This window comes from Capsella rubella, unplaced genomic scaffold (assembly GCF_000375325.1).
Source record: "Capsella rubella cultivar Monte Gargano unplaced genomic scaffold, Caprub1_0 scaffold_1, whole genome shotgun sequence".
Taxonomy (NCBI): Eukaryota; Viridiplantae; Streptophyta; class Magnoliopsida; order Brassicales; family Brassicaceae; genus Capsella; species Capsella rubella.
In genome coordinates, this window is record NW_006238923.1 from 4,295,281 (window position 1) to 4,314,070 (window position 18,790).

Consider the following 18,790-nt stretch of genomic DNA (forward strand, 5'->3'; position numbering starts at 1 on the left):
TGAATAAAAATACTGATATTAATTATAACTGTGGCAACGTAAATATGCTTGATTTACAATCTTGTACGAGAGCTTTTCTTATCTCAACAACTCCACTAAATCATGTTTAGAACCGAAATAAATATACACACCATACTGTAAGATATAAGTATGACTGAAATTGAATAAACAAAAAAAAAAAGTTTAAAAAATACCACCTTTTATATTGATAGCGATAGTAACTATTTTTAATTAGTGAACTTTGGATGGTTTAGTTACTAATCTATAACATAGCTTCCTTTTTAATTGAATAAGCAACGTTTCTTCAAAATATTAAGAATTCAACTGCAGAACCACACACTAGAGTCTAGAGAGGGAGAGAGGCCAGAATCTAGAAGTTAGTGAGAAACCAACTAACCTAAAATCATGTTATAATTGTTAACCCATCTAAGATATGCTTCATCTATAAGATTGTGTTACTATAGTATAGATCATCTAGCTTTGGTAATGAATATCAGATTAACCACTGATGTTAAGTTATGGTATTGCTAAACCATTCTTTGATAAAAAGACTCTGTACTAAATGGAAAAGATGAAAGCTTGTTTCTTGTACTAGAAAACAGCTGGCTTTTATCAAATCACACATGATTGCAAGTTTTCTGGTCCCTTAATTGTATTTTAAAAGTTTTATTTCCTGAAAATAATATATCGACGACAATAACCAAAAAGTTTAACAACAAATTACAAGGCTCTCAAGCCCAAACCCAAACTATTAGTACAATTTATTTAAGGCTAACTCTATAGGCCCGCTTATGTATAAATGATACTGCTCTGCCAAACCGGCGCGAATGGGTTACTTCGGTATTAATTAGTGAATTCTGTTATAACCGGAAATCGAACCGGGAGATCGGTAAACAGCCAAAAAACCGGGAATCTTCGTGCCTTGTATGCCTTCGCTGTTTCGCAACCGAAGGTCTTTGTCCTTGTTCCGATCAGAGAATCTCGAAACGGAAGGGGGTTCCAACTGAACTGTCGAACCTCACCGGCCAGGAGCTAGGTGTTCCCTAACTGTCTCTCTGTTCCTCAATCGGACTTCGTTTGGAGGAGAGAAGAGAAACAGCGAGGATAGATCCGAGGAATTTGTCGGAACCAGAAGGAGGAGAAGATGGGAGATATCTGGACATGGCTTATTTCCTTCTTCTTCCTCATTGCTCTTGTCGGAATCATCGTCTATCAGGTCCCAAGTTCGATCCCAATTCCCAAATGTTTTTTGAATTAAAGAAACCTAAAGTTCTTCATATTTTCTATCGAATTTGCCATAGTTACGGTTACAATATTTCCATTTTGGTTAATTCGGAGCCTTTGTGTTTCTGTGTACTCTGTAATTTAGCTAGAATTAGGGTTTTATGTTCTTGCCACATGATTTTAAGAAGACAAAGTTTGAAATTTTGGGAATGTGTTATATCAAAGCAGTCAATTTAGGGTCATATATTATAGTGTCTGCAACTGCGTATTGGCATCTGTGAATAAGCTCCATTCTGAGTTTAGAATGTGATTTGAGGAGTTACTGAGATTGACAAACTAGCAGTATCTTCTTTATCGATTTTTTTTTTGGTTATTAACTAGAGTTATGTGAAATTCTAGGTCAAGAGAAAACACATTTCTTAGAAAACTAAAAGTCTCTTTTCGGAATTTGAAATCTTTCATTTTGCAGCTTGTTTGCTTAGCGGATCTAGAGTTTGATTACATCAATCCTTACGACTCTGCGTCGAGAATAAATTCCGTGGTTTTACCGGAGTTCATTGTTCAAGGAGTTCTATGCGTATTCTACCTCTTAACAGGACACTGGGTCATGGCACTCTTATGTATACCCTATCTCTACTACAACTTCCAACTGTAAGTCTTTTTTTCTCGGCAGCTACTCTCAATCTTTTGCTCCAGTTAACTGTCCATGTCTTGATATCAATTTGGTTTTTCGATTGTTCAGTTACTCGAAACGACAACACTTAGTAGATGTCACCGAGATCTTCAACCTGCTTAACTGGGAAAAGAAGAAACGGCTGTTCAAACTTGCTTACATAATCCTTAACCTCTTTCTCACTATCTTCTGGTAAAATGAAAAGATCTTTGGAATTCCTTTTTGCTTACCTTAACATTATAGATCAAGACAGCTAAAACACTTTCTGTTTGCAACTTCTTGTTAGGATGATTTATTCGGCGCTTGATGATTATGAGGACTAACTGATGTAAACATGGTCAGTTTTCTTCGGTTATTGATCTGATTGAAACCGCGCTTCAAGATACAGTGCCTCGTGGACATGAAAAAGAAAGGATAAGTGTTTTGTTGGTTAAATGGATAGATGTTTGTAAGAGTAGTGGCAGAAAGATTTGTGTATCTATTTTGTTTGTTACAAACATTTTCAGATCTTGAGCTAACTGGTTTTAATCTTATGTTTTGATCAATGTTTGCACAAGCAATCAAGCTCGTAAACCACTGTTTACAGACGCAATAAAACTGTGAATAATTTCAATGTAAGAAAAAGTCAATCCATGTGAACTTTGACTTTTAAAAGCGACCTCTTTGAGTAATGTAATAACAAGGATGTTCAGAACTTAAAAAGAGTTGGAACCTTCGGTTTCAGTTTTGTAATTAGGTTATCTCATAAAGCTAACCCTCGTCCTTCACTGTGACGACAATCTGAAGATTTTGGTTACCAAGGTGATTTCTTTCTCTCTTTCTCGGTCCAAAACAAGCAAGCTTCTTCGATCTTCTTCGTGTGGTTCGATCCTCTACACCCAATTGATCTAGTTTATTTGGTTCTATAGTCGTAGAGTCTTAAGATTTGGGAATCTGAGTTGTACTGTGGTGTTTAGGTAGCGAAATCCCAGTTATGGATAATTAACCCATATTTTATTTTGTATGCTTGAATTGAAAAGGGTTAATCTTTCATTTGCTCATATGATCCAATCTTTGTTCTGAGTTTTGGAGAATGTTCTTGAGACTCTTTTTGATGAGAACTGAGCTCAGATTATTTTATTTTTTCTTTCTCACAGGTTTATATTCTTTCAATGGTTAACGCAATCAAAGGAGTGTTCGTCTCCTGGTACTGTTATTTTGATTCCCAAGCAAATCTCTCTATGCGGCACAAAGTTATGAAATGATTCAATGTTCCCGTCTTTGTTTTGCAGCGATATCCCAATGACACAGTTTATAGTGAACATGAACAATTCGATGCCTCCGTCTCAGAGATTCATAATTCATTTACTTGATAGCACTCACTTGTTTGTGCAGCCACATGTTGAGCAGATGATTCGCAGTGCCATTTCTGATTTCAGAGATCAAAACTCTTACGAGAAGCCCACTTCTTAGATCACTTTACACTTGCTTCTCTTTCTCTCTTCCATATGATTCAAATGAATAACAAAAACTTCATCGAGATCGAGAGATTGATTACTCATGCTCAGTGCACTTTTTTTTCGACAAATAATCTTATCTGTACTGGTTTGGTATCAGTCGACTTGCTCTGCTTGTGTTGTTGACTACTTCTTTGTCGAATGCTTTGTTACTGACATTGTGAGATTTGAGATTGTTTGAAACCAAATCGGTTTGTATTGGTTATTTTTCCGGTTTTTTCGTTTGGTTGAGAATTGGACTCCATAGTGTCAAAAACATTTTGATTTATAAACCACAAACCAATTCGGTTAAAGCAAACCAATATAACTTTGATAAACCAATCTTCTTCAACAAAAGTGCCCAATCTGTAATTCCCCTTCTTAGTCTGAAAAAACAAACAAAAGTCAGTGTTCGGCTCTAACACGCTCGACGAGCATGGCGGTATCGTTTAATACAACCCTTCACCAGCCTTGTCTGAGTCCCAGGTTAGCTTCGATTCTCTAAATTTACATACCTATATAGGCACTTGCATCTGATTGTTATTTTTTTTTTTGGTATGGTTATTGCAGTTGTAGCATCAAGCTTTATTCTGGGTTAAAGCCTCAATCTGCAAGTTCGTTCCTTTTCTTCTTACTCTCTCCGAAAGTTTTTGTCTTTAATCGAATTGGTCAGTAAGATGGGAACTGATGGTTTGGTGTTACTGTCGGAATCTGTTCAGGCTTTTTGGCTAGTGGGTATCAGAATTTGAATAAGGAGTTCTATGGAAGAGTTCATAAGAGTCTGCAATCCGGGTAATGTGAAACTCTTGTTCAATTTTGCTTAAAATTTAGGGCTTTTGCTGCCCTTGTCTGGGAATTTAACTGCCCTAATCTGAAAATTTACATAATTCATACTTGATTTGTGAAATTTGGAAATTTGAAAATTGAGCTAAAGACTTAATACATAACAAGATGCGGTTTGTATATAGTGAATGACATTTAGTTGGTTTGCTGATATTAGAACTAGTGAGAATGGTCATTGCCTTTGCATGTGTATGATTCACTCGCTTTGTTTTTGTTAAACTCAGTGTGGTTTCTGTGTGTCTGCAGGACTGGGAAAGCGAGCAGGTCAAGGGTAAAGATGATGCCTATAGGAACACCGAGAGTGCCCTACAGAAACCGAGAAGAAGGCACTTGGCAATGGGTTGATATATGGAATGCCCTTGTACGTATATTTCAAATTGTACATGATATTGTGTCTTCGTTTTTATATGGTCACTGTGGAAGTAGTAACTTGAATCTTTTGTTGCAGTATCGAGAGCGTGTAATCTTCATTGGACAAAACATTGATGAAGAGTTTAGCAACCAGATATTAGCTACCATGTTGTATCTTGATACTCTTGATGACTCGAGGAGGATTTATATGTACCTTAATGGTCCGGGTGGTGATGTAAGTTTCTCTTTCAATTCTTTGGTCTTTACTTGTTTGGTTACACTTCTCCAAAGCGAAAGATTATAAAGTTTCTGTTCTTTTCTGTAGCTTACTCCAAGTCTAGCCATCTATGATACAATGAAGAGCTTGAAAAGTCCTGTTGGGACACATTGCGTTGGGCTTGCTTATAACCTTGCAGGTTTTCTTCTTGCGGCGGGAGAAAAGGTGATTTCTTTTCACGTTTGTTGAATCATCTATGCATTATTCTCCATACTTTAAATGACTATATAGACATGGAATCAAATGAAATGTATATGCTAGACTCCAAGGACACTTGAGATTGAGCTGTTGTTATTTTTGTGATATGTAGGGTCATCGTTTTGCGATGCCATTGTCAAGAATCGCGCTCCAGTCACCAGCTGGTGCAGCCCGTGGTCAGGTAAAATAAGCTGTCTTTTGAGTTTGTTCTAGTAAAAGCTTTCACTGTTATGTAAATCTATTATTTAAATGGGCAAACAACAAACTTCCCTCAGGCTGATGATATCCAAAATGAAGCAAAAGAGCTTTCAAGGATAAGAGATTACCTCTTCAACGAACTAGCCAAGAATACCGGCCAGCCTGCAGAAAGGGTTAGTTTTTTTTTTTTACCATAGTAACCAAATCAAACAGTTTCTATTCACTGTTTTTGAAAAACTGTTTTAAATGATACAGGTCTTCAAAGACTTGAGCCGGGTGAAAAGGTTCAATGCAGAAGAAGCTATCGAGTATGGACTTATTGATAAGATTGTTAGACCACCGCGCATCAAAGCAGACGCTCCTCGCCAAGACGAAAGCGCAGGTCTGGGCTAGTCTTTTTTCGTTACGGTATTGGCCATGTCAAAGATTACAATCTTGATGTTCTTATGATTGTCATTGTTACCGAATAAAATAACTTTTTATTGTTTCTCTCATTCCACCGATATCCTGAGCTATACCATATCTTTAAAGTGCTATGTAAGATGTAAAATTCAACAAATAGTGGCCAACACAGAAAGAAGCAGACATGAGAACTCTTTGCTTACTTCTCTGACTAGCCTTCTTAAATAGGAGCGTGAACCGATAAAATATTCAAGGAAACTTATAGTAAATTAAAATTTTGAAGGGGCTATTTTGTGAAAACTGTATTTTTACATACTTGACACAAGCTACATCTTCCATTGGCTGTAAATTTTTCTGTGGAAAGTGATATTTTTGAGAGATGAAAACAAATTCGTTATAAAATAGTTGACGTACTTGCTTAAAAAAAGCTGTCGGTAATATTGATGCACAAACTAATTAACAACTTATACCCTAATACATGAGAAGGACGTAAAATATAGTATTAACCATTGTGTACATCAAATCAGTACACAGATGGATCATTGGATTGAAGTTGTCGAGCTGTTGATTTCTATGAACAGTACAACCAACTCTTGCGAAATAAAATTTCAACAAAATTAAATAAGAAACTGAGCAACGTGGGAACAAAAGAGAGAGACCAATGTGTCAAATTTCCAAACACTCCATCCATGAATCACATCACCCACCATAAAGCTTTATGTGGCTTACCTACTTTTATTGTCCTTGTTCTTGTTGGAACATTATGATGGAAAGTTCCCATATTCAAATTCTAGAACGTTGTACGACTCTTTTCTTTTGGTGAATTACCGACGCAATTTCTTACAAATCTTCTGTAAGATCCAGATAAAGTTGCCACTTTAGGACAGAAACATCTAACGAAGACTTAGCAACACAACGAAGACTTGTATTATAAATTAATTTAAAGAGATCGTTTATTAGGTAAAAAGAGAGAGAGAAAACTTGAAATTTTTTAAATCAGTTTTCTAATAAAGGTGTTGGACTTTGCTTATTAACATCCATTGTCATACAAAAATATGGCGTGGTTCGTTGGTAAGATAGAATTTATGAAAATGGTTCCGCCCACAAAGTCATGGGACATGCATGTGTTGGAAAACCATGGCCACATCTTAAAATAATTGGAACCCAACCTGTAAAACAATATAATACTCCACTAAGAAAATACAAGTCAACCACTAATAATAATATAACTCCAACCTAAAACAATAAAGAAAAAACAATAACAATTAAATCTTATAAACTTTTTTTACAACCTGTTCTAAAATCTAAACTCCCACAAATAAAAGTAAGCAATTTAAGAATTTTCTAATCACCCCTCTCTTCTTTTCTCTATTTACAAAAAGAACATGACCAAACCCATTGCCTAACTTAAAATCCGACCTACCAAGCTACACCGATTAAATGGTTCATCTCTCGCAAAAGATGACTCAGTACTTGAAAGATTTTAAGAACATGATTTGATAAGACCAAAGTTGAAGAGATTTCTCCAAACCAAACTCCCAAGTGAAACCAACACTGCTTTGGTCTGTTGTTGCTCTTCTCCATCTCCCTTCTTATGATTCACCGTTGGCATTTCCTTCACTCTTAAACACTCCAAACCTATTTTCTCCCTAACTGATTCAATCAACTTTGAGTCAGGTTCGTCTCCATTTGCATCGGTTACATAGAATATGTTAGTAGCCATGTCGCTGCTCGTTGATATCTCTGTTCTTGTAACATTCAGACCGTTTTCTCTGAATGTCCGCGTTACTTCGGCTAGTAAACCTTGTTTGTCAGGATGTCTCAGCTCTAATCTCACACCCTACACACAATTAAAACCAATGAAATGTTTAGATTTTTCTGATTAAACAATAGAAAATTCAATGAAGGTTCAGGGCAGTCCTATACCTCTAATGCTCTTCTTTCGACCGCAGCTTCTAAGCATTGAATCACTCGTTGTCTCTCTGCTTCTGAACTAATTGGTGATCCATCTTTATGCCGGATGTAGAATTCCTGAAGAGTTTTAAAGGAAAGATCCTTTAGCTAAAAATCACATTAAAAAAAAATATCAATTCAAACGAACATTCAAGATCTTTTCAAGAAACATACCAAGTGAGCTTGGTCGTCAGCCGTGTTGATAGTCGCATGGAACACGGCATATTCCATATCGGTTAGCGTACAAACCACATCGAATAGAAGCTTGGTCCGGTCCCGACAATGAACATTAACGACAGAGTAACCCTTCTCAGCCCAATTCTGAACCGTCACAACAACCATGGGAGATCTCTCTTGTGTCTTGGATCTCTTCTCGTAGTCTCTGTCTTCAAACATAAGCTGATGAAGCCTACGCTCTATGTGCATCATCGAATCAACAGAGACACAAGTCTTTGCGGCGGAATTAACATCGTTGTCGCCATTCAAAACGTTCTTCAACCGTCCTTCGATCTTGGATACCCTTTGAGAATCAAGAATCGGCAACCCAGAGCTGCAATCTCTGAGATAGATCACAGAAGCAACTCTGCCGTTGTGTGTCCACAGCTTAGCGTCAACCACGTCACAGTTGAGATCAGAGAGAACCGCAAACATCTCAGAGAGCAAACCGATACGGTCTGTTCCGGTTAACTCTAAGGCTGTTAAACCGTTTACTTCAATGTTTTCTCCGTAGTAAACCTTCTCAATCGACTGTGACCATCAGAAAATACACAAAAGATAATATATTTTTAGAATACATGTTCTTGAAGAATTTAAGACACTGTTTAATCAAGAGAAAAAGGAAATTACCTGTTCAATGTATCTCAAGACGCTCTGGTCATTCAATTTGTTTCCGTTTAAGTCAGTCACATGGAAGACTGCAGTAAATAGAAAAGAACGAATTAGGAAAAAAAAAAAAATTGTGATGATAATATAATGATGTTTGAAGATTATTACCATCCATGTTCCATCTTCCATCAGAAGAAATGTAAGCTTTTTTAATGGAGAGATTCAAATCGGTGAGAATTTGCACAGCTTCTAATAATATCCCATTTCTTCTTGCGCTGTCAACCTGATAGAAAGAGTTGATTTTGTTAAATTTATAAATCTTTAGAAATTAAAAAAATAATTAAAAAAAATGGTAGAATTGAAGCTATTAAATGGAATTGAAGCTAACCTTGACGATTGTCGCTGAAGAACAAACACCATTGTCGATAACGACCCTGTCAATAATAATCATGTAGGAACTAGTTTTAGTTTTTTTTCTTTCTCTCTTTTCCGACAAAAATAACTAAAAATAAAACTAATTATGATTTATTAGATGAATTAAAGTTTAGAGAAGATAAGTCCGAAGAAAAACAAAATTCAAGTTGATGAAAAAATAAAGCCAAGATAAGAAAATTCGGAAAATCTTCTAGGAAGAAGACACAAAAGAACAAACTTTTACATATTTAATATATAAATTTTGGAAAATACAAAAAAAGATAACAAAAAAAATATATAGAAAAAAGGAAATTTCAAAATTTTGAAAACTTCGGTGTGAAAATTCGAAAATAAGTATATTTTTCCCGGACTGATAGAAAACAATACTTTCCGGGAGAATGTTCTCACCGGGAAAATAAAAACGACGACCATAAAAATAAAAAAATAGGAACCAAATTTCTGGGTTTTTTGTAGCTCTGTTCTAATCTTCAAATAAAAATAAAGAAGAGAGAAGAGAGAAGAAGAGAGAAGAACAAACCTTGGAGTGTTCATCCTAATAACAAGCTTTTCATACTCATCCAAATAACCCTTCATCGCCATATCTCTCTCTTTCTCTCAATCTCTTTGGTTCAATACAACACGCCGTCGTTTCCCAACCTCTCTCTCTCTCTGCTTCTTCTTCTCTTAAAGAGTTCTCAACAAGATGTTCTTAATTAACCAGCGTTTCTCTCTTGCCGTTTCTATTTTATTTGCTCCCCTGGAAAATTTTGATAGAGAAAGCACACTTTCGCATAATCCTTTTCCCATACACTGGACTCCCCTTATATATATATATATATATATTTATATATAAATGGATAAATATATGTTGTTAAATTATATCTCCTCCTCCATTTTTATAGAAAAGTCACATGGATCAACCCCCACGTCTCACGCATGTTACTAATCCTCCTATAAAAGTCTTCTTCAGTTGGACTTATAATGCTGCCTCTATATTTTTTTCTTAATCTTAACCTTCATCATATTTCACTCCTCTTAAAAAGTTTATAACCCAACCAAAAAAATTATAATATCTAAATTATCTTTTGATACTTCCTTCAAAAATTATATAATCTAATTACATACGTTAATAATCTGAAATCACACTAAATCTGATGAAGAAAATGGTTAAATTAGCTATTAAATATTCACGAAATTAGTTGGAAATCCTCTTCCCCCCCAGGCCCCCATCATGAGGGAAACCAACCATTAATCCACGTGTAAGTAGATCCTGAACTCTGGTAGTTCAACTGTCCAGCTAGGACGCCACCTGTCTTTTTTTTTAAAGACCTAAGTGGTTCCCTCTTCCTACTTTTGTTCTACTTTGCGTGCATTCCACTCTACTATGATCCCTCTTCCCGACAACAATCGATCTAACAAGCCACGTGTCTTAATCTTAAAGGTCCTACGTCAAATGATACTCGCTTCGTAGCTAAGATGAGAACTTCTTTTTTCACGTGAGAGCTACGCGCTTCTTTCCTTTCAACAAATTCCGTACTTTCCCTTATAAATTCAGTTCCGGTAATAACCTCGTATTTGGTCCGTCTTCTGTAGCTTGATAAGGGTATAAAAGTCATTTTAGCATTGAGAATCTACGAGAGGCGCACTTTTTAATTTAAGAGAAAAGATCTTCCAAGGACGGACGGACCCAGTTTTTATATTTAAAAGCTGGCAATGAGAGTGTCACTTTAAGCGTGTCGTGAGGGACATATTTGTCTTTTTCTTTTTCTGAATTTTAGCTAGGGGTTAATCACGTGCTGACATTTAATTGGTGCTCCAGAAAAAAAAAAAAAAAATTAAATTCGCGCGTGATATTCACGTTGGTGAGGTGATTTTCCTCGGCCTACCACAATTATATTACCGAACCTTCTACGCTATAATACCAAATTTTAAATTAGATACGATTATAACAACTCCTTAAAAATGGAAGGAATATAATCACAAATCAACTTTATATATTGATAATATATGATTGTCCATATGCGTGATTTATGTTTCTACAACTTTCTTATAAATTACGATAAAGAGGCTATCTATACAAGTTACAACTTACAAGAATCCAAAACTTAGTAAGATTCATACATTAGAATAGATGCTACTACTATAGAAAAAAAGATTATCGAAAAGAAACAAGTGTATTACATAAGGAGGATCTAAAGAAGATCATTCGCATTAAATACGAATATGCCCCCCACGTATGGGCCACTTTCTCTTCAGAGAACCATGTCACGTGCAAATATTTACATGTCTTTAACGATCTATGGAATCAATTTACATTACAACATACATACACGGTCTTTGATCTTGCCACGTCGTCGACGACATTGTTCGCTGTCATAATAATAATAATATTACAGTTTCATTACATACATCCTTGGACGTGCGGTGCAGTAACCAAAGCTGCAACTGCAAGCGAAACTATTCGGTTAAGCTCTCTCAATAGACAGACACAAGATGATGATTCTTTCTGCTACATTTATTACTAGCTATTAATGTGTATACTTATCATTAATGACTATTTGGGTGAGTATTTAAATCTTTTTTTTTGTTGCTAAAAGTGTAAATATTCATTAAAATGAAAATGTTTAGTTTTACAATCATGGATTTTAAACCTATAGAATTAGTCCCATGGCAAAAAAAAAAAAAAAACATGGAAGCAAATTTCAATCAGTCCATCGACTCAACCTATGCAGTGAAGCAAACGGTGTCAGATGAAGTGATACATGATTATGAAGATCCTCCAAAATAAGCTACTGAAGAAAAAAACTGACGATAGAGATTGAAAAGACGACAAAGACGAAGACCCCTAGTAATGGAAGCCTTTCACAGGAGGTCCAAGGACTGAGCTGTCAACGGCGCAAGTCTGAATGCCCTCGATCACAGACTCCCCCTTCATCATGTGAGAGTGGCGCTTCGAACTAATCCATGAGCGATCTCAGATTGGAACCACACAAACCAATGTATTGCGATTGGCACTAGCTCCCTCTACCAAGTACATTCCCCGTAGTCGGCTAGCACAGAGCCAAAATATTGCAATACAAAACAGCACCAAAAGACCCATTAGTCTTACTAACTCCTCCAGAACCTAGGGAAAACGCGATGACAAACTAGACTTCATCCAAAGCCAAAGAAAGTCAAGTAAGCAACAAGTGAGGATCCCAACAAAACCCTTTAGAAAGGCAAAGTAAACAAAATGTGAATTGACCAGAGAAGAAAGAATGGGGAGGAACAAGACCACCACCGGCAGCCACTACTACCCCAAACTACTCCGCTAAAGCTGCTACAAGAAAGCAACAAACTTAGACGACAACTAAAACCTTACGCCACCGAGAACGCAATCACCCAGCAAAGCTTTAAAATCCAAAAGACGTTCAGCCACTCATTGACCCGAGAAAGACTCCGCTGTCACTGAGAAACATCATGACAACCTCAGACCTGTTGCCTCACGAAACCACCATACCGCGCCTCGAGAAAGAGACGTACACGATTCTAGGTCCGTCGACGAAGAACTAGACCAGCTCCTTCCATGGCGAGGAAGAAGAAATCGAGCCAAACACCACACAATACTTTACCCAACTCCCCAATCTGAGACTTCCGGCGAGTAGCAGACACCAAACCAAAACCTAGCAAAGAGGCAAGAATCTGAAATTCGATGACACGGAACCATCTCATAAACAGATTCGCCGGAGCTAACCACCGTGAGGGAAGTCCGGAGCCCCTCCACAATCTCCACGAAACCACAACCACAAACCAAACGACTCAATACTAACTCGCTTAGAGAGACGACCACCAAGGGCAACCTTCTGAAGCCATCAAAACGAGGTGTCCTCGGGCCACAACTCGAAGCAACGTTCAGCCGCCGCGTCTCTCCTAGCCACTACGAGAAGATTGAGATCTGATTTACCACCGCCTGGAGAACGAGAAGGCACAGATACGGTGAGCCACCACAAACCATTGACGGAGACATCTGACGGAGAGGAAAGACCAAAGCTAAAAAAAAAAGGTGAGGCCCTCTCCGACGCCGGAAAAACACGTCGGAGAGGCGGAGGAGTTGCAGATGTGAGGGAGAAACAAGAAAAATAGGTTTGAGAGAGAAGTCGCCCGCGCGTGCATCTTACGCGCTCGACTTCGTGGTTTTTGTTTTCAGCATTCTATATTTAAATCTGTATTTAACTATATTGATATAACCCCCCACAGCTGATTATGAACTGTTCTATTGAAAATATTGAAAATATGTCAAAAAATAATCAAAACTTGTATGCGGAAGATCTTTAGAGCTTTTCCGTGCGTCCAAAAGAAAATATTTTGGCTCTTTTCATAATTTTTGTTTACGATTTATTTGTCTTTTGTTCTGTCTTTCCACGTCGGTTTAAGCGGGAAAACTGTGTACGATTCTCCGCCGGAAACTGGAACGGCCGGTAATAAGTCACCGGTGGGAGCCACGTCATATAAGATGCTCATGACGATGGATTAGACAACAGAATCAACCAAAAGAATCGGGTCCACGAGGATTTGGTTTGCCCCTTAATTCTCCTAGAAAATTTCTTATTTTATGATATAAAAAATGTCTTATGTGACTTTCTTTAAGAATAATTTGTCTTTTTTTAATAACAATAAATGTGGAGCTTAAAGCTTAAAAGAAAAACAAATAAGAAAGAACACAGCCCACAAGAAAAATTAAACAGCCTTTGTGTAACTCGTAGGAACAAAAACGTTATATGGACCGAAACATCCCGAGAAGCATTCGCTGACGTAGCAAGAGACAACTCATACATATTCTCGTTGCAAACAAAGCATTTTGGAAATTCCTTTTTCTAGTAAGGACGTTAACTTTGATTATACATTTAGTTTGCAACCTAACCTAACCTAACCTTATAGTCAATAGGGCAAATTCGTAATCAACAAAAGGAGTGCCTTCGTCCATATAAAAAGTTCGGTGGTTACTTTTTTGACTAGTTAGTGTTTTGGCGCCAAATTCGAATATGTTTTCCCTCTTTCTTGTAATATTTTTAGTATATACAATAGTTCTGGTTTGAATGACAACTTTATCGGATGCTATAGTTAAGCTTAGGGTTTAGTGCATAAGACATCACTTAGTATGTAATGTAGATATAGTTATGTCAGCTACATCTCATATATTGATTGGCAATAATATCATATTAAGATTATGCGCATCAAATTTTAATATACTTGCATGATCTATATTAGACTATTAGAGATCTATGTTCGAGGAGAGTTTGTTTGTCAAGTTGCGGCTCCGATATTATAATTTTGTTGTCTAAGTGTACATGACAGCTATCTCATGTCCCTAAGCTAGTCATTAATGATTTGTTCTAAATCTTATCAATCTGCAATTGTTTTGTTTATTGATCATAAATGAATTCAAATTCCGATATGAGGAAGATATTCGCACGACCTCTAGCATATTTTAAGAGCTTTAGTATTAAATACTTGTTAGAGATAGTCGCGAAGATCAAGTTAATATTAAACTTTTACATAAGATCACGCCAATACTCTCAAAGGGCATGTTGTTCCTCGGACGTGACAAAAACTTGTATTTTTTCGTATTATTTTAGTGACAGATATCTTATAAATAGTTTAATTCACTTCGATGGAATGATAGGCAACTGTATGGCCGATTGATCGATGTTTTTATAAGTGAGATAAGATACGAATAAGGCAATGACAACTCTTCCATATTGCGACTGTCGACAATTTTCCTTAGTTTTAGGAGAATTTTGTGTATCTTTCCTTAATATATATAAGATCTTATTTTCAAAAAACAAAAATATACAGTATATACATATATATAAGATCTCAGCCGTCCAAAAAATAATTGAAAGTGCTTCACTCTCCACCTCCTCCTACACTCTCAAAGTTTAACTGAAGAACGAAGCTAGGAGGAGGAGGTGGAGATGGTGGCGTGTAGGGAGAGAAGACGCAGTGGGCACACAAAGCGGACATAGTTGAGGAAAATCAGTGTTAATATATCTTTTATGTTACGATTTAATTAGTATATAATTACAAGTTTACATTGATTATGAAAACGCAGCAGCAAAATTGGTTATGAATGCTTTTGGTATGTACTGCAGGTCATGTGTTCAATACTACCCTCCAACGTTTATTTGTTTTTTTTTAAATGTTTAAACGACGTAGTTTTATTAACCTATATACAAACTTTTAAGATTCTAAAGTTGACTTGCATTTATTTGATATGAAAAGTTAAGTTGCAAAAAAAAAAATATATATATTTTTACACAAAACCTTTAAAACAACATAAATCATATTAAATTTTATTATGTTTAGCTAGAAGACCAATTCAAATCGATAATTCTTTTTTAATGTCTTTATTACTTATTTATATATTAAAAAGGATACTTCCACAATATTATTATAGAATGGGTTAAGGACATAGTTCAGGATCTTTTCTTATAAAACATTCTAGAACCACCAAGATAACGAGAGACAAGTCTTTAATGGCATCACTTCTAGTCATAAAGAGTTGTGGTACTGGCTTCATTATTGACAAATCCTCATCAATACATGTACGGACATCGGTCATCGTTCCACTGACCACGATGTTTAAGCTCTGATAGTCTTTGGCAGCCAAATATCGGAGGGAAGCATCGTGTTTATTGATAGCCAATTCATATACTTCTACGCACACGTGATATGTAGAATTAATATCTTTCGAATAGCCTCCAGATAGCTTGAAAAGCTTCACCGTATCTGAAATGTACCGAGTTTGATAATTGATCACATATTTTATGAGATTTGAATAATCTAATCTGGCTACTTCAGGAGTTGTTTTAAAAAAATCAAAACAAAACGAAGAATTCATATTTTCTTCGGTGCATATGGTGTCGATCTCGCTTTTTGTAACCATCATACTAAACTTTGCATATGATGATGATACAAAAAGAAAAAGTAAAACCATCAAAAGAACCAATGATTTTTTTTGGTCGAAAGATGCAACCATTTTTCTTGTTGTATATATTTTAGAACTTATGTAAGATTTAGAGGTGTATGAAAGGATTTTTATGTTCTATCTTATCACTAACCAAGAGGCTTAGTATTTATACAAGGTGTTATACCTAATTATATGGAAGATAAAAGGACTAATTTACCCATATATTTACTATATAACATTAATAATAGGCTGTATCATATTTTCATATTTAAATGCTAATAAATTATATACCATATTAAATTAAATTGATTTGACTTTAAAAAAATTATGACAACACATATATCAGATGCTTTCTTTCTTTATTTTGTATTGAACTTTAATAATAATTATAGATTTCATTCAAATTTGAGAAATATTGTTACTTTTTATCAAACGAAAAGATATATGTTACCATTTAAGACCACCTTTCAGAGGTTTTTAAAGACCCCTTAGAATTGACTACGTGTCCGTTTTTTTAACCCTGTTCTATATTTCATTTTTTGATTTAGTTTCTTTGCTATTAGATTTACAGTGGAAAGTGTTGAACACAATGCAAATGTAAGATATATGAATTCTCTGCTATGAATTTATCTATAGTGTTCGTCCTTGAGAGGCCAGCAAGGAGCACTCATAAACATACAAAAGGTAACGTTTTCATTAAGCTTAGTATATGATTAGTATGATGTTATGGTTATGTGCAGTAACGATATTTTATTTTTTATGAATGATGCAGGATTGTCCAAGTGCTAGATTTTATTTTCTACGAATGCTACATGATTATCCATGTGCATCTCAAGTTCCCTTCCATGCCTATTGTGTCTTCATATGCAAAAGACCTTATCAGCCATAAATGTAAACTATTTTAACTGCACTACGAATCTTTTAACAATTTACAATATATAAAAGATCTCAGCCGTCCAAAAAATAATGGAGAGTGCTACACTCTCAAAGTTTAACTCTTATTGGATTGTGTCTGTTTATGAACATGTAAATGTGACTAGCTCTATAACACATTCAAAGGCCTTTAGAATGTTAAGAAAAATAAATAAAACTAACATAAGTACATCATGATCTATGTTGCGCAGTGCCGAATCAAGGTTTACCATCCAATTTGACATCGGAAATACATTGATCAACTCTCATAAGATTGATTTCCGGCATCGGCTCTTCGTCAGGCCAAAGAAAAACACTTTCCTGCTTGAAGAAAAAATTAAGATAAATCGAAAGATCCGAGGAGTAAAAAAGGATCGGGAGGTGGTGAAGTAATTCGTGAAAATAAGAAGTTAGAAGAAAAAATAAAAAACCAAACATTAGGGAATGAGAATTGGGAATTGAAGAACGAAGCTAGGAGGAGGAGGTGGAGATGGTGGCGTGTAGGGAGAGAAGACGCAGTGGGCACACAAACCGGACATAGTTGAGGAAAATCAGTGTTAATATATCTTTTATGTTACGATTTAATTAGTATATAGTTACAAGTTTATATTAACTATATTAACGGCAGCAGCACAATTTGTCATGGGTGCTTTTGGTATGTGCTGCAGGTCATGGGTTCAATACTACCTTCCAACGTAGTTTTATTAACCGACTTATACGGTTTGAAAAATCTATACACGTCCGTAGGTTATACTGCGGGTGAATTTTAAAATTGTGGTATTGACTTGCATTTATTTTATATGAAGGGTTAAGTTGGGAAAAAAATACTTGGGTGGTTTTTTTACACAAAACCCTTAAAATAACATAAATCATATTAAATTTTATTATGTTTAGCTAGAAGACCAATTAAAACATCGATAATTTTTTTTAATGTCTTTATTACTTATTTATATATTAAAAAGGGTTACTTCCACAATTTTTTTTGAATGAGTTAAGAACATAGGTAATAATCATATTTTAGAAAACACTGCAGAACCACCAAGATAATGTCAGAAAAGTTTTTAATAGCATAACTTCTCGTCATAAAAAGTTGTGGTATTGGCTTCATTGTTGACAAATCCTCATCAATACATGTGAAGGCATCATCCATCGTAGCTCCGACCAGGGTGCTTAAGTTGGGATAGTCTTTGGCAGCCAAATATCGGAGGGAATTATCACGTCCACTGAGAGCATCTTCATATACTTCTACACACACGTGATATGTAGAATTAATATCTTTCGAGTAGCCTCCAGATAACTTAAAAAGCTTCACCGTATTTGAAATATACCGAGCTTGATAAGTGATCAAATATTTTATGAGATCTGAATAATCTAATCTAGCAATTTCAGGAGTTGCTTTAAGAATCTCAAAACAAAACGAAGAATTCATATCTTGTTTGGTGCATATGGTGTTGATCTCGGTTTTTGTAACCATCATACTAAACTTTGCATATGATGATGACACAAAAAGAAAAAGTAAAACCATTGAAAGAACCAATGATTTTTTTCGATCAAAAGATGCAACCATTTTTCTTTTTTATATATTTTGGAACTTATGTAAGATTTAGAGGTATATGGAAATGGTTTCTACATATTATCTTATCTCTAACCAAGAGGCTTAATATTTATACAAAATGTTATACATAATCATATAAAGATGAAAAATACTAATTTACCCATATATTTACTTAATATTGGCTGTATCATATCTTCATATTTAAATGCTAACAAATTATATACCATATTAAATTCATTTGATTTGACTTAGAAGATTATGGCAACACATAAATCTTGATGCTCTCTTTTGTATTGAGCTTTAATTATTATAGATTTCATTCAAATTTGAGAAATTTATTTCCTTTTCTATTAAACGAAAGATATGTTCCCTTTATAAAAGATGACGTGTCTGTTTTTTGTTGGTCTCAAAATTTGAATCAAAGGAAAAACAAAAAATTTTGGTGCTCGTGGCCGTGTTCTCTCTTTTGCGAGTATCTCTTTTTTTTTGCGAACCTCTCTCTCTCTCTCTCTCTCTCTCAGATAGCGTATTAATTTGGTAC

General features: G+C 35.4%; 6 protein-coding genes across 7 annotated transcripts; 3 read left to right on the top strand and 3 right to left on the bottom strand.

Annotated features, from left to right (window-relative positions):
• The first annotated feature begins 937 nt into the window (after positions 1–937).
• LOC17900675 (protein cornichon homolog 4) lies at positions 938–2,470 on the top strand. The gene is made up of 4 exons (XM_006304670.2): positions 938–1,216; positions 1,694–1,875; positions 1,967–2,089; positions 2,184–2,470. The coding sequence occupies exons 1-4, from the start codon at positions 1,145–1,147 to the stop codon at positions 2,218–2,220; spliced, it is 414 nt and encodes a 137-aa protein (XP_006304732.1). The 5' UTR covers positions 938–1,144; the 3' UTR covers positions 2,221–2,470.
• Positions 2,471–2,596: 126 nt separating this feature from the next.
• LOC111832538 (RNA polymerase II transcription factor B subunit 5) lies at positions 2,597–3,649 on the top strand. Of its 2 annotated transcripts, none has more exons than XM_023789448.1 (3): positions 2,597–2,698; positions 3,034–3,083; positions 3,169–3,649. In XM_023789448.1, the coding sequence occupies exons 2-3, from the start codon at positions 3,049–3,051 to the stop codon at positions 3,347–3,349; spliced, it is 216 nt and encodes a 71-aa protein (XP_023645216.1). In that variant the 5' UTR covers positions 2,597–2,698; positions 3,034–3,048; the 3' UTR covers positions 3,350–3,649. The 2 variants fall into 2 exon arrangements, with proteins under 2 accessions (XP_023645216.1, XP_023645215.1); XM_023789447.1 differs by having other exon boundaries at positions 2,604–2,759.
• Positions 3,650–3,745: 96 nt separating this feature from the next.
• LOC17900803 (ATP-dependent Clp protease proteolytic subunit-related protein 2, chloroplastic) lies at positions 3,746–5,775 on the top strand. The gene is made up of 9 exons (XM_006305437.2): positions 3,746–3,858; positions 3,943–3,986; positions 4,092–4,164; positions 4,462–4,576; positions 4,664–4,801; positions 4,892–5,008; positions 5,154–5,222; positions 5,317–5,412; positions 5,495–5,775. Exons 1-9 carry the CDS (start codon positions 3,809–3,811, stop codon positions 5,630–5,632), a joined length of 840 nt encoding a protein of 279 aa, XP_006305499.1. The 5' UTR covers positions 3,746–3,808; the 3' UTR covers positions 5,633–5,775.
• Positions 5,776–6,880: 1,105 nt separating this feature from the next.
• Positions 6,881–9,618, bottom strand: LOC17897738 (ACT domain-containing protein ACR8). The gene is made up of 7 exons (XM_006307475.2): positions 9,372–9,618; positions 8,808–8,853; positions 8,588–8,702; positions 8,441–8,508; positions 7,769–8,341; positions 7,568–7,672; positions 6,881–7,481 (listed from the first exon to the last, which is right to left on the bottom strand). The coding sequence occupies exons 1-7, from the start codon at positions 9,431–9,433 to the stop codon at positions 7,125–7,127; spliced, it is 1,326 nt and encodes a 441-aa protein (XP_006307537.1). The 5' UTR covers positions 9,434–9,618; the 3' UTR covers positions 6,881–7,124.
• A 5,578-nt stretch (positions 9,619–15,196) lies between these two features.
• Positions 15,197–15,891, bottom strand: LOC17897045. Its single transcript, XM_006304786.2, has one exon. It carries the CDS (start codon positions 15,849–15,851, stop codon positions 15,276–15,278), a length of 576 nt encoding a protein of 191 aa, XP_006304848.1. The 5' UTR covers positions 15,852–15,891; the 3' UTR covers positions 15,197–15,275.
• Positions 15,892–17,609: 1,718 nt separating this feature from the next.
• Positions 17,610–18,277, bottom strand: LOC17897661 (pectinesterase inhibitor 1). The gene has a single exon (XM_006306220.2). It carries the CDS (start codon positions 18,259–18,261, stop codon positions 17,686–17,688), a length of 576 nt encoding a protein of 191 aa, XP_006306282.1. The 5' UTR covers positions 18,262–18,277; the 3' UTR covers positions 17,610–17,685.
• Positions 18,278–18,790: the final 513 nt, after the last annotated feature.

Bases quoted from the DNA above. Each gene is read 5' to 3' on its own strand.
- LOC17900675 (XM_006304670.2), top strand. From the start codon at position 1,145: ATGGGAGATATCTGGACATGGCTTATTTCCTTCTTCTTCCTCATTGCT. The intron at 1,217-1,693 runs GTCCCAAGTTCG...TTCATTTTGCAG, and splicing joins TCGGAATCATCGTCTATCAG to CTTGTTTGCTTAGCGGATCT. The intron at 1,876-1,966 runs GTAAGTCTTTTT...TCGATTGTTCAG, and splicing joins CTCTACTACAACTTCCAACT to TTACTCGAAACGACAACACT.
- LOC17897738 (XM_006307475.2), bottom strand. From the start codon at position 9,433: ATGGCGATGAAGGGTTATTTGGATGAGTATGAAAAGCTTGTTATTAGG. The intron at 8,854-9,371 runs GTTTGTTCTTCT...TATTATTGACAG, and splicing joins ATTAGGATGAACACTCCAAG to GGTCGTTATCGACAATGGTG. The intron at 8,342-8,440 runs GTAATTTCCTTT...TGATGGTCACAG, and splicing joins TCTTGAGATACATTGAACAG to TCGATTGAGAAGGTTTACTA.
- LOC17897045 (XM_006304786.2), bottom strand. From the start codon at position 15,851: ATGGTTGCATCTTTCGACCAAAAAAAATCATTGGTTCTTTTGATGGTT.
- LOC17900803 (XM_006305437.2), top strand. From the start codon at position 3,809: ATGGCGGTATCGTTTAATACAACCCTTCACCAGCCTTGTCTGAGTCCC. The intron at 3,859-3,942 runs GTTAGCTTCGAT...TGGTTATTGCAG, and splicing joins CAGCCTTGTCTGAGTCCCAG to TTGTAGCATCAAGCTTTATT. The intron at 3,987-4,091 runs GTTCGTTCCTTT...GAATCTGTTCAG, and splicing joins GTTAAAGCCTCAATCTGCAA to GCTTTTTGGCTAGTGGGTAT.
- LOC17897661 (XM_006306220.2), bottom strand. From the start codon at position 18,261: ATGGTTGCATCTTTTGATCGAAAAAAATCATTGGTTCTTTCAATGGTT.
- LOC111832538 (XM_023789448.1), top strand. From the start codon at position 3,049: ATGGTTAACGCAATCAAAGGAGTGTTCGTCTCCTG. The intron at 3,084-3,168 runs GTACTGTTATTT...TTTGTTTTGCAG, and splicing joins AAAGGAGTGTTCGTCTCCTG to CGATATCCCAATGACACAGT.